General features: G+C 52.5%; 1 protein-coding gene across 2 annotated transcripts; it reads right to left on the bottom strand.

The window, feature by feature from the left end:
- Positions 1 to 3,605: 3,605 nt before the first annotated feature.
- NOL12 (nucleolar protein 12) lies at positions 3,606 to 9,943 on the bottom strand. 2 transcript variants are annotated; one of them, XM_081311407.1, is made up of 6 exons: positions 9,700 to 9,943; positions 8,121 to 8,226; positions 7,802 to 7,850; positions 7,207 to 7,349; positions 4,272 to 4,369; positions 3,606 to 4,039 (listed from the first exon to the last, which is right to left on the bottom strand). In XM_081311407.1, exons 1-6 carry the CDS (start codon positions 9,783 to 9,785, stop codon positions 3,874 to 3,876), a joined length of 648 nt encoding a protein of 215 aa, XP_081167533.1. In that variant the 5' UTR covers positions 9,786 to 9,943; the 3' UTR covers positions 3,606 to 3,873. The 2 variants fall into 2 exon arrangements, with proteins under 2 accessions (XP_081167533.1, XP_081167534.1); XM_081311408.1 differs by lacking the exon at positions 9,700 to 9,943 and adding an exon at positions 9,195 to 9,538.
- Between the last annotated feature and the right edge of the window lie 3,150 nt (positions 9,944 to 13,093).

The raw sequence follows: 13,093 nt of genomic DNA, 5'->3' as shown, positions 1-13,093 counted from the left end.
CCGCAAATGCCATGGTTTTATTCTCTTTTATTGCTGAGTAATATTCCATTGTGGATATATGCCACATTTTTTTTTATCCATTCATCCACTGAAGGGCATCTAGGTTGGCTCTACAGTTTACCTCTGGTGAATTGTGCTGCTATAAACATTGATGTGGCTGTGTCCCTGTAGTATGCTGTTAAGACCTTTGGGTATAGTCCGAGGAGTGGGATAGCTGGGTCAAATGGTGGTTCCATTCCCAGTCTTCCAAGGAATCTCCGTACTACTTTCCATATTTGCTGCACCAATCTGCAGTCCCACCAGTAATGTATGAGTGTACCTTTTCCCCCACATCCTCGCCAACATTTATTGTCTTCATAATAGCTGCCATTCTGACTGGAGTGAGATGATATCTTACAGTAGTTTGGATTTGCATTTCTCTGATTGCTAGAGATGATGAGCATTTTTTCATATATTTGCTGATTGATTGTATATCCTCTTCTGAGAAGTGGCTGTTCAGGTCTATTTGTTGACTGGGTTATTTTTTTTTTTGGCCCTTAGCTTTTTGAGTTCTTTATATCTGATGTGTGAGGGGTAAAGATTTGCTCCCAGGATGTAGGCTTTCTGTTCACCTCACAGATTATTTCTTTTGCTGAGAAAAAAAGTTTTTAGTTTGATTCCATCCCATTTATTGGTTCTTGGTTTTAATTCTTTGCTATAGGAGTCTTAAGGAAGTTGGGACCTAATCCACATGATGAAGATTAGGGGCTGTTGAGAGCCATAGCCAAGTAGGAATGATGCATGGCAATTTCCTTGTCAGCCTACCCAACATTGCTTAGAGGGAGGACTCTCCATTGTGGAAATGAGCTTGCCTTGGACCCAGGTCATTTGCAGTGACATTGCACGAATGTTTGAGAGTTTTGATTTGAAAGGTGACCTTGCTCAGGGATTAGGGTGGATCCGGGTTTAGGGTGGACCCTGCTGGGAATGGGGCATATCCCCCTGCCTCAGTGGGATTCAGAGGGTATTTGGTATGCAGAGCCTGGTGGAGGGTGGATTTTTCCCAGAACATGCGTGTAGAGTGCCAGTGAGAGTTTGGGAATAAAGAATTGCTGTTTGAATCTACAAGGCTGTGAGTGGCTCGTGATTTTGTGCCCAGCCAGACTGCGGCAAGGGCCTACTTGTAATCCCCAATATTCACCCCATATTTGGTTTCCCAGGAAAGACCAAAGTCCCCAGCCTCTTTTGCAGACAGGACTTCCTTCCTCCACCCTACCCACCCCTGCACCCAGGCCTTTGCCTTCCACCTGGCCAACAAAACCCAAGTGTTGAGAGTTCTTAAAAGTAGAGTCATATCCTTCTTACCTTCTCCTTCATCCTGCCAGCTGAAATACAGATTTGATGGCTGCACCTCAAGCAGCCATCTTGGACGATGAGGCAGAAGCCATGTGTTAAGAATGGCATAAAAACTAAAACACTGGTAGAGAATCCCTGGGTTCAATCCCCAGTACCACAAAAACAAACAACTAAACGCCAACCTTCCCACCCTTCAGCCTTCCCAGCTCCAAGCTGGTAACCTCCTATGTCTGCCAACTAGAGAATTAGTTGTTTCTTAGTTTTGTTTGATACATACAGCTAAAACCCTTTTAAATTTTATTTATTTATTATTATTATTATTATTATTATGTGTGTGGTTCTGGGGTTGAATCTAAGGATATTACCACTGAGCTACATCCCTAGCTCTTTTTCTATTTTTTCTTGGGACAGAGTCTTGCTAAACTGCCCAAGCCTCAAACATGAGATCCTCCCGCTCAGGAGTGGATGGGATTAGAGCATGTACCACAGGCCCAGGTGGAACCCTTTTTTCCTTCAGCCCTGAGGATTGGACCCAGGGTCTCAGTGCTGCAAGCAAGTGCTCCAGCACTGAGCTGCATCTCCAGCCCTTTTATTTTGAGACAGGATCTTGCTAATTGCCCAGGCTGGTCTCAAACTTGCTATCCTCTGCCTCAGCCTCCTGAATTGCTGCGATTACAGGTGTGCACCACCGTGCCTGGCTTCACCCATCTTGAAGAAACTCCTAGAGGCCCAAGTCGTCCCCCAGGATGGAGGGCAACAGGAAGGGAGTTTCAACTCTGTGTTCCCTGATCCCAGGATTAGCTAAACCACTGTCACTCAATTTTCTGGCTGTCTGGAAACACCTTGGCACACACGGGAGGGGCAGGTCGGGACTTAACACTTGTAGACAAGGAAAACTGTGAGTGTGATGGGCAGGGCCTGGAGTCTGGACCTGTGGATGTCTCAGCTGAGACAGCGACAGAAGACACACCCTGAAGTGTCCAGTGTGGCCAAGTGGCTCAAGCAGGTGGTCTTGCTTTGGCCCTGAGGGAGGTGTTTTGTCATCTTCCATAAAGCTGCGCACGGTGGTCTGCAGGATGAGACCCACCCCCACACTGGGCCGAGTACCAGAACCCCTTGGAGGGCCTGGAAACAGGTGCATCTGCGCAGCAGGGAGGCGGCCAAGAGGAGTCACCACACCCCAGGCACAGGAGGAAGGAGGGAAGGAGCCTGAGGCCTTCCAGCCAGGAGCCCTGAGGCCTGTTCCCATGCCTGGGTGTGGCCTTCAGACGTGAACTAGCTGTCATTAGACACCCCTGGGTGGGTTCTGGTGGTGCCAAGGAGGGAGGCCAGGTTCCCTAGGAATGGCCTGAGCCATGGTTCCTGAGCCTGCCTGCCAGAAGGGTACGGCTGCTCCTGGCACCCCCAGTGGAGTTGGGTGAGGCCCATCCTTGATCCCCTCCCATGTTCTGAAGTGAAGCCTGTGGCCCCCCAGGCGCTGCCCTGCACCATCTCCCACACTAGCCCGCGGGCTTTCCTGGGAGCTGGGAATTCGACTTATCCTGCCAGGACTCACGGCGCCAAGAGGGAGCACAGCTGCCTTCTGAAGCCACAGCGAAGCTCTCTCTGGCAAGAATATGAAGTGGCAGCCCCGGGCGATGGCCAGGGTGGGTCAGTTCTGGAGGGGCCGCACGGTGCTGGTTGGGATGTACTTTCTTTAACAACTGAGGACGCTGGGGTGGGGCTCAGCGGTACAGCTACCTAGCACTGGGATCCTTGGGTTCCAGCCCAGCCCAGCCCCACCCAAACAAACATACAAACAAAATGAAAGAAAGAAAAAGCCGAGGATCAAGGATCAATGAATGCTCCTTTGTTGGGCCCTGGGAAGCTGCTGGCAGCCTGAAGTGGTCCCAGATCTGGGCTCTCCATCACCTCAGCTCCAGCTGAGGAGCCTGATGAGGCCCTGGGGAAGTCTGAGAGGAGTGCAGGGCCTGCCACTGTCCAGCCACCCAGAGCAGCAGGTGGACTCTGGACTTTGCCATGGACATGCAAGAGGGACCCAGAGCTAACATGACCTTAGCACACCCTCAGGGAGAGATGCCAGAGAATGAGGATGGGCCCCGCCCCAGCCATTTCCACCACCCCAGAGGCCAGCCCTTGGGACGTGGAGACAAGTGCCCTGGGAATAGGGTGGAGGGGCAAGGGCTAAGGGCACACCAGCATCCAGCCAGGGGGACAAGCCCCAAATTCACCCAAGATTGGCCTTTCCTGACCAAACCGCAAGGCACACATTTGGAGTTTCAAAAATCTGATGAGTTCCAGACAGGGGTACATTTGGGAAGATGCCTGACCTGGCTCTGAAGTCCCCTGCTGGGGCCAGCTCTCAGCTGCCTGCTCCTTCCGGGGTTCAGGCCCCAGAGTGGTCCTCGGACAAGGACAGTCCCAGGCCTGGGAGCCCTCAAGTTTGGCTGTGGAGCCACCACCTCAGTGCGCAGGTTATGGCCAAGCTGAGGCAGGACAGGACCTGCAGCCCAAGCTGGCACTGCTGGGCTCTCAGGGTCACTCCCCGCCATGCCGGGATTTGCCTGTCAGCCGGCGGCGCTGGGTCTTGCTGGTGCGGGTGGCACTCGGGGGCTTCTTGGTGGAGTCCTGTGCCCGTCGGGGATGTTTCCTCTTGACCTTTTTCCGGCTGTGGGCATGCAGCGACGCTGTGAGGGAGGAGATCCTGTGGAGGGTGGAGGGGTGAGGCCCGGCCTCAGTGGGCCCTGGGAATAGGGTGGGGGGGCAAGGGCTGGGGGCACACCATCATCCAGCCAGGGGGGACAGGCCCCAAATTCACCCCAAGATTGGCCTTTCCTGACTCCAGAGAACCTGCAGTCCCACACCTGGCCCCCTAGCTTCCCCCCACAGGCCAGGAGGAGGTAGCTCCACAGGCATGGTGACAAGCCAGGGCTCACCGCTGAGACAGCAGGGGGTCTTTGGACTTCCTGGGTAAGGCTCTGGTTGGTTTCTCCACAGACGACATCTCCTCCTTGGACCCGTCCCCAGCATCTGGCTAGAAAAGCACAGGAGAAGAACTGTCACAGAAAGTGGATGGGGCTGGGGACGCAGCTCAGTTGGTAGAGGGCTCGCCTCCCGTGCACGAGGGCCGGGGTTCAATGCCCAGCACCACAAAACACAAAAAAAGGGGAGTAGATGGATAGGGACCAGGCTGGACACCCTAAGTGAGCATAGCTATGTCCAGTGGTGGGCATGGCCTGCTGCCGAACTGGCCTGGAGCCAGGGCAGAGAAGGCCTTGGCCAGATGGCCCACATCCACCCGAAAACCAAGATCACACAGGGGACAGCCCTATTTCAAAGTCCTTCCTGCCTCAGCTTGTAGCTTACAGGACAGTCGAACACTCATGAATAAAAAGTGAGCAAACAGGTGACAGGACTGGTCCCTGCATCAGATCTCACACAGGGGCCAGCACAGTGGCAGATGAGAGTGAGATCCTTACGGACAACACAAGGCGGTGGCTTCGGGCAGGACACTGCAACCATGGGACGCAGGTGGGTCTCTATACCCAGGTTCACACTCAACTGAAAATATTTGGGAAAAAAATTATTGCTTCTGTGTTGAACACGACAGACTTTTTTCTGGTCATTATTCCGTAAACAACGCAGTGAACTATGCACCTTACACCGGGCTGGTATTAGACGTCACGAGCCATCTAGAGACTATTCTATTCAAGAGACACAGACACCGGCAGATCTTGGAATCGGAAGTCCTGGAACCAATCCTCCTTAGCCGCAGAAGGACAACTGCACATAATAAATCCTGAGGCGAACCAGGCAGATGCAACTGTGATTGCAAGTGGTATTTCATGAAACAAGGTTACATGTACTCACGAGGAGGCTTTCTGCTATTTTCAATTACTTTCTTTTTTATTTTTATTTTTTTGGTACCAGGGGTTGAACCTAGAGGCATTTAACCACTGAGCCACATTCCCAGCCCCCTTTTTATTTTTTCCTTTCAGACACAGTCTCACTAAGTTGTTTAGGGCCTTGTTAAATTGCCAAAGCTGGCCTTGAACTTGTGATCTTCCAGCCTCAGCCCCCTGAGCTGCAGGATTACAGGTGTGCCCGCTACCCTGATCAATTATATTCTTTTCTTTTTATTATTTTTGCCATGCTGGGGATGGAAGCCAGGGCCTCGTGCATGCTGAGCAAGCACTTTACCACTAAGCTACCTCCTTAGTCCCTCTTTTTTTTTTTTAGAGAGAGAGAGAATTTTTAATTCTTTTTTTTTTTTTTTTTAAGTTTTTCGGCTGACACAACATCTTTGTTTGTATGTGGTGCTGAGGATCGAACCCAGGCCACATGCATGCCAGGTGAGCGCGCTACCACTTGGGCCACATCCCCAGCCCTCTTTTTATTTTTTTAATATTTGTTTTTTATTTATAGTTGGAGACAATACCTTTATTTCATTTATTTTTATGTGGTGCTGAGGACCAAACCCAGGGTCTCACACATGCTAGGCGAGTGCTCTACCGCTCAGCTACAATACCAGCCCCCTGCCCCTCTTTTTTTTTTTTTTTTTTTTTTAAAGAGAGAGTGAGAGAGAGAGAGAGAGAGAGAGAGAATTTTTTAATATTTATTTTTTAGTTATCGGCGGGCACAACATCTTTGTTTGTTTGTGGTGCTGAGAATCGAACCCGCATGCCAGGCGAGCGCGCTACCACTTGAGCCACATCCCCAGCCCCTGCCCCTCTTTTTAATGCTGTGAACTACTGATGATTCACAACCCACAGGTTGAAAACTCATGCTCAGTGTACACAGATGTGCCGTGTTACTGCTGCTTATCACGCCAGGGGAACAATCACAACAAACAGCAATCTTTGAGCACTCATTGCTGGGCAGGCAAGGTACCAAGCGATTCACATGGATTGGATTCATCCCCTTTTGAGAATTGAACCCTGGGTCACCACAAAGATGTATCCTTTTTTTTTTTTTTTTAACTTAAAAAAAGAAAAAGTGTGTTTGTGTGTGTGTGTGTATATATATATATATATATATATATATATATATATATATATATATTTACTTATATATTTATATTTGTAGTTGGACACAATACCTTTATTTTATTTATTTATTTATATGTGGTGCTGACGATCGAACCAGTGCCTCGCAAGTGCTAGGCGAGTGCTCTACTGCTGAGCCACAACCCCACTCTCCCCTTTTCATTTTTTAAAACAGGGTTTAAGTGGCTGAGGCTGTCCTCAAACTGATAGATCTCCTGCCTCAGCCCCCAGAGCTGCTGGGATTACAGGTGAGTGCCACACCACACCTGGCTGGAGTCACCACTTTTATCTTCAGAGCAATGCCACAAGGCAAATGCTACCATGAGCAGCTTCCAGTTTATGGATGAAGACAGGGAAGAAGGCAAGTCAAAGAAACTTGCCCAAGCCGGCTGCGGTGTCCCACACCTCTAATCCCAGTGGCTTGGGGGCTGTGGCAGGAGGATCACAAGTTTAAAGCCAGCCTCAGCAACTTATGAATCCCTAAACAACTCAGCAAGACCCTGTCTCTAAATAAAAATATAAAAAAGCACCCCTGGGGGGCGGGGGATATAGCTCAGTTGATAGAGTGCTTGCCTCGCATGCACAAGGCCCTGAGTTCAATCCCCAGCACCACAAAAATAAATAAATAAACACACACCCCTGGGTTCAATCCCTGGTACCAAAAAAAAAAAAAAAAGAAAGAAAGAAACTTGCAGCTCCTTTACTCCCCAGTGGTGCAGCCAGGGACTAAAGGGTCCAGACCGCAAGAGCTCCTTGCACTGGGATACCTGTGACATGGGCAGTATCCGGCAACCCCGTGACGAGCATGCCCCAGAGCAGGACCCACCTCAGGCAGGGGTAGTCCGAGCAGTCGGGCTCCAGAGAGGTCCAGGTCGCTGATGGTGGTCACGGTGACTGTGTGGTTGGGGTGGTCATACTGCACAGACTCTGTCTTTGCCGTCACCAGCTGGTCTAGCTCATCTGCCTCCTCTGCAGGGCAGCCACAGATCAGGCCTCAGCCCCACAACAAGCAACGGAGCTGCAGCCTCCCTCCCAAGCCTGGACTGCAGGGGCCCTTCCACCCTGGCCCAGAGCCTGGCCTGCAGACAGATGTTACCAATTACCCACTCTTCCCTCCTTGCTCTAGGCCAGACCCCATTCACAAACTGATACCAGAGCTGCCACCGCCCCTCTCTCCAACTAGTTCCTCCAGTCCTTGGAAACTGGGTTCTGCTCAGGCCCAGCTTACCATGAGGTTTGGGTCTCCTCCTGGTCTCTGATCCACTGTGCTTAGAGATATGTGAGGCCCACCCCTGGTGCCCAGGTCATCACCAAGGCTCCTGAAGCTAAGGAGGTCACCTGTGCAGTTCTCACCCTCTCCCCCCAACACCAGAAGCCCAGCCTCCCTGGATGTTCTCCAGGTCAGGCCAAGGAGGACTCACCCAGCGCCTCCTCTCTCTCTGCCAGCATCTTCAAGTATTCTTGGTGGCGCTAAGGGCACATGGGAAGGGCACAGTGAGTATGGCCTCTCCTTCAGTCTCAGCAGGGGCACTGCTGACCTCAGGGCATGTGGACCAGGGCTGATAGTTCAAGGTCAGGAGGAGACTCCATCCTCCACCTTCCCCAGTCCCAGGCCAGAGTCTCTCCCTGTATAAAGGCCTTCTCAGTCCTGTCCTGCCCCACACCCCTCCACCTTCCCTGTGGCCATCTCTATCAGGGCCATCTGGGGCTGTAAGTCCCCCTCCATCCATCTTCCTTCACCTCCTCCCGGAGCTTCTTCTGCTCCTCCTTCAGCCGCTGCTTAATCTCCTCGATGGCTGCCTTCTTCCGCTCCACTTTCCGCTTGTGGAAGCCGGTCAGGTACTCCCTACATGAAGGAAGCAGGCCAGAGGCAGGAGAGTTTGGAGGAGATAAGGAAAGAACTGGCTTAGGAAGAGAGTACAGCCAGTGCTGCACCATGTGTGCAGGGCTCTACCCACCCACCCTCCTCTCACCTCACCCACCCTCCTCTCACCTCACCCACCCTCCTCTCACCTCACCCACCCTCCTCTCACCTCACCCACCCTCCTCTCACCTCACCCACCCTCCTCTCACCTCACCCACCCTCCTCTCACCTCACCTGTAGGGATCAAGCCCCATTAACAGACAGGGACATGGAGGCACACAGTCTAGGTTACTTGCCCCAGGTCACACAGAGTACAGTCATGCACCATTTAATGGTAAGAACACAGTCTGAGAAATGAGTTGCTAGGTAATTGTGTTGTTTACATATCACAAAGTATATTTACACCAACTTAAATAGTATAGTCTACTACACATGGAGGTGGCATGGCACACCATCATTACGTGAGCCATCACTACCAAATCATCATTATGGAACATCTGACTGTGTAAGCTGTTTTTCTTTTTTTTGTTTGTTGTTTTTGTAGCAGGGATTGAACCCGAGGTGCTCTACTACTAAGCCTCATCCCCAGCACCTTTTATGTTTTATTTTGAGACAGGGCCTCACCAGGTTGCGGAGGATGGCCTCAGTCTCCCAAGCTATGAGGTTAAAGGTGTGCGCCATCACACGGAGCTAGACGTTCTAAGTTTAGCAAAATTTGAGATATGTTGCCTCTTTCCACTCTACACTCTCCAGAGCTCTCAGCTTCAAACAAGAGCTGATAGTGGACACACAGAACTGGCTGAGGCCCCTTTTATACTGGCAAATATCACCGCTCAGGGAATTGAGCCACCGGCAGGGCTTTCAGGAACACCAGATCTGCAGAAGTTCTCCACTGAACCAACACTCACTTCCTCAGGCCCCTGGCCCCACCCTAGGACCTGCTGATTTACCCTCGGAGTTTCCGGGTGAGACCCAGGCATCTCGCTCCCTACCCCTGCCCTTTTACATCTCCTAGTGCCGGCTGCTCTTTAGATCTGAACCTTTTGGTTCTGACGCCCAGCACTGGGTTTTTCGCAGGGTCGCCACCCTGTGCCATTTGTCTAGCGGGGCGCTGGGCCTGGGGCACTGCAGGAGCTCAACAGGCGTCTGGGGAGTGAATGAAAGCAGACAAGCCACTCTCGTTTCATTGGCTCATCGATCATCAGCGACGGCTGAGCGCCTACTGGGCGCAGTGTCGATGGAGCCAGCTGGACTACCGAGGTCCGAGATGCGGCTCTAGGCGAGCCGGGGGAGACGGGCCACCCCAACGGGCGGAGCTAGCAGAGCCCGAAGGACAGTCTGGCTACGCCCCGGGGCGGGGCCGGAAGAGCTCTCCACGCGGGCGGGCGCAACCCGGACCTGACCTAGGCCTCGCCGGGTAGCCCGAGGGGGACGCTCTCCCGCCCTGTCACTCACCGCCGCTTCTCTTCATTGAAGCTGAGAACGAGCCGGGGACGCCGGTCGTCGCCATCTCGCTGCTTCTTTTTCTTGTTGCGACCCATAATGCTGAGGTTCCCACCGGCACAGCTTCCTATATCGCCTAAGAGACTTCCGGGTGTAGCGTTCACGGCCTTCCGGGAGCACTTCGCAGCGTGGATCCGCAGTTCCGCCCGTCAGGCCCCGCCTTTTAAAGGGGCCGCCTGTTCTGTCTCCTCCCGCAATGGGTTGTATTCTGGTTATAGTCCTCCCAGACCCCATGACTCGGACAGTGCCTGGCGCTAGAGGGTGCTCAACGTGGAGTTATTCGTGAATGGCCAAAATTCTCTGGTCCTAATTTAGGTCTGATGCCAACTGGTTGGTGATTTCCATGAGAGAGCCAAACTGCTTGGATTTGTAGTCTGGTACCCCGCCTACAGGCTTGTGACCCAGGACCAGTTGCCTTCCTTGTGTTTCATTCACCCTATTCCTAAAATGGCAATAATATTCGTGACTTTGTAGGTTTATTGTAGAACGGTGCTTCTGGAACTTTGACATGCACTAGATCACATGCAGGGCTTGCTAAAATGCAGATCCCTGGGCTAGCAGGTGTGGAGGTGCCCGGCTGTAATCCCAGGAGCGCAGGAGGCTGAAGCAGGAAGATCACGAGTTCAAAGCCGGCCTCAGCAATTTAAAATGCCCAGTTGTGAGACCCTGTCTCAAAATAAAAGATAAAAGGGCCGGGAGCCTTGGCAGACGCCTGTAATCCCAGCAGCTTCGGAAACTGAGACAGGAGGATCGCAGGTTCAAAGTCAGCCTCAGCAAGAGTGAGATGCTAAGCAACTCAGTGAGATCCTGTTTCAAAATAAAATACAAAATAGGGCTGGGGGTGTGAGTGTGTACTGTGTGCTTCGCACACAAAGAAGAAAACTAATTTCTGAGAGAAGGGACTGGGGCAAGGCTGGAACTTGAACCTGGTTCTTTGGCCTCCTTGTCCAGCTCTCTGGGCCACTGGTCTGTGGGACATTCGCCCAGTAGCCAACATGCCCCCGGGTGGGGGTAATATGTCACAGTCTCCCTCCCCCACTCAGAGTGGCTGTAGATCAAGCGGAAAGGCCCTGCTTGATAAACAGAAACTGCCTCTCTCTCCCCCTTCCCTCTCCGTAGTCCATTCATTTGGACTTCGGGCTGAGGCATGTTCCCAGAGCAGCTGTCACCCCTGCTTTACAGAGGACAATGCAGAGGCTCCGAAAGGGAAAATGACTTGGCCAAAGCCACACAATAAGCGATGGGATCAGAGCCGCCCACTGCCTGCTGCCCCAGACACAGAGCAGCTCGACCTTCCCTGGGCTTCTTGTCGGGCTCAGAGATGGGAATGAGTGAGGCAGCTGCTGGCCTGGGACCCAGGTGGCAGGCTCTGCAGGGTCACCCCTCTCCCAGCCCAGCCCCAGCCACAGGTCCTATGGGGCTCGGGAGGCCACATCCATGAATGTACCCAGTGCAGAGTGAAGTCGGCAGGGAGTCTCAGGTCCCTTTGTCGCAGGAAGGGAGACAAGGACCACCCACACCCTTGTTGACTGGGTTTCTACTTAGTTATTTTTGCATCTATTGATCATGTCCTGTGTGCCAGGAGCAGCGGGACACGGCGTGTTCTCTGAATAGAAATGAGGATAAGACGAGCAGGGAGAAACACGGTGGCAGCTGCCACTTGCTCAGCAGGTCACGTCATCATTTCTTGGGGGGCATGATCCCCATTTTGCTGAGGAGGAAACAGGCTCAGAGAGATGCAGTCTCTTGCTTGAGATCACAGGCAAGAGCAGGAGATGCAGATGACGTCCAGGGGTCTAAGAACAGAGCTTTTCTTAATTTCTGTGGACCCAGTTTCTTAGGCTCTTGGGGTACCCTGAGTCTTAAAGCGGGTGAGGGGAATCACATCTACAGGGCCCCTGTCGGGTCCAGGCACAATACATTTCTCCCCCCGCTCCAGGTCCCTCTGCCTTCCCCTCAGAGTCAGGACCCAGGGTTGCTTTAACCACTGAGCCGCATCCCCAGCCCTTTTTATTTTTTTGATTTTGAGGCAGGGTCTAGCTAAGTTTTTTAGGGCCCCGCCAAGTTGCTGAGGCTGGCTTTAAATGTGTGATCCCCCTGCCTCAGCCTCCCCAGCCTTTGGGATTACAGGTGTGGGCCATCATGCCTGGCTCCAGCCCTTTTTATTTTCTGAGACAGGGTCTCCCTAAGTTGCCAAGGCTGGCCTTAAACTTGTGATCCTCCCAGGCACCATACATTTATATACCTTACCTCAGCTAATCCCCACCACCCCACAGGGAAGATACTAGTATTAATTTGACAAATGAGGAAACTGAGGTTCAGAGATGTTAAGTAACTGGTCCAAGGACACATAGCAGTGGAGTGAGGTTTAAACACAGGTCTATCTGATTTCATGCTCAGTGGTCTCTTCTTGGCCCCAGGGATCTCCTCTGCACACTGTAGTCCCAGTCCAGAGTGCGTGCTCGGCTAGTGTTGGAGAATCAGTATGGGGGACTGCGAAGACCTGAGACGGGCCAGGTGCCATGGAGCCTGCCTGTAATCCCAGCAGCTCAGGAGGCTGAGGCAGGAGGATCTCTAGTTCAAAGCCAGCCTCACCAACTTAGACAGGCCTTGAACAACTTATGAAGACCCTGTCTTAAAATAAAATATTAAAAAATGGGCTGGGGGTGAGGCTCGGTAGTTAAGTGCCCCTGGGTTCAATCCCTGTACCAAAAAGAAAAAAAAAAACAATTTGAGGCAACCTAGGGGACATTTCCCTGGTGTCCAGCAGAGGGCGCTCTTGGGAGCCCCAGGAGAGCATGGAGATTGGGTGTGGCTCGTGGGACCGGCCACCTTTATGATGCCTCTTCTTTGGCCTCTAGGGAGGTGGCCCACCAGGTCCCAGGGAACCCACCAAGATGCAGCTCATCCATCCACAGTGACCCCCACATTATGGGTGAGAACACTGAGGCAGCATAGCCGGTGCCAGATGTCCTGGAGCACAAGAGTGGCTAAGCAGCTGCCACCGCCCTCAGGAGACTGTGCCCAGGGTTGGGGGAGCCTGGTGATGTTCTGACTTGAGACTTCCAGAACGTTGACGGAGTTCCCACAGCTGCTTCCCAGGGAGGTAGAAGGGCCCCTGGAAAAATGTGGCCCAGCAACAAGCGGAGGGAAAAGGCACAGGGAGTGACCGGGCCACCCACCCCGGTCCCTCATGAGCACCGGGTCAGCATTGTCAATCAGGTTCGGGCTGCTCGTGAAGAGGCATCCTCTTTGAAAACCATGGAGGACCAGCTCAGAGGCTTCATCAGGCCCAGAGTGACCTCTACTCTCCTGTGCACCAAGGAAGAGGCTGTGGGCAGCAGGA

The sequence above is a fragment of the Spermophilus citellus genome (genome assembly GCF_964194105.1).
Source record: "Spermophilus citellus genome assembly, chromosome: 10".
Lineage (NCBI taxonomy): Eukaryota > Metazoa > Chordata > Mammalia > Rodentia > Sciuridae > Spermophilus > Spermophilus citellus.
Note: the sequence above shows the minus strand (reverse complement) of the source record. Positions and strands in the feature narration are given on the sequence as shown.

Bases quoted from the DNA above. Each gene is read 5' to 3' on its own strand.
- NOL12 (XM_081311407.1), bottom strand. From the start codon at position 9,785: ATGGGTCGCAACAAGAAAAAGAAGCAGCGAGATGGCGACGACCGGCGT. The intron at 8,227-9,699 runs GTGAGTGACAGG...TCCTTCATGTAG, and splicing joins TTCAATGAAGAGAAGCGGCG to GGAGTACCTGACCGGCTTCC. The intron at 4,040-4,271 runs GTGAGCCCTGGC...CACCCTCCACAG, and splicing joins GACCCCCTGCTGTCTCAGCG to GATCTCCTCCCTCACAGCGT.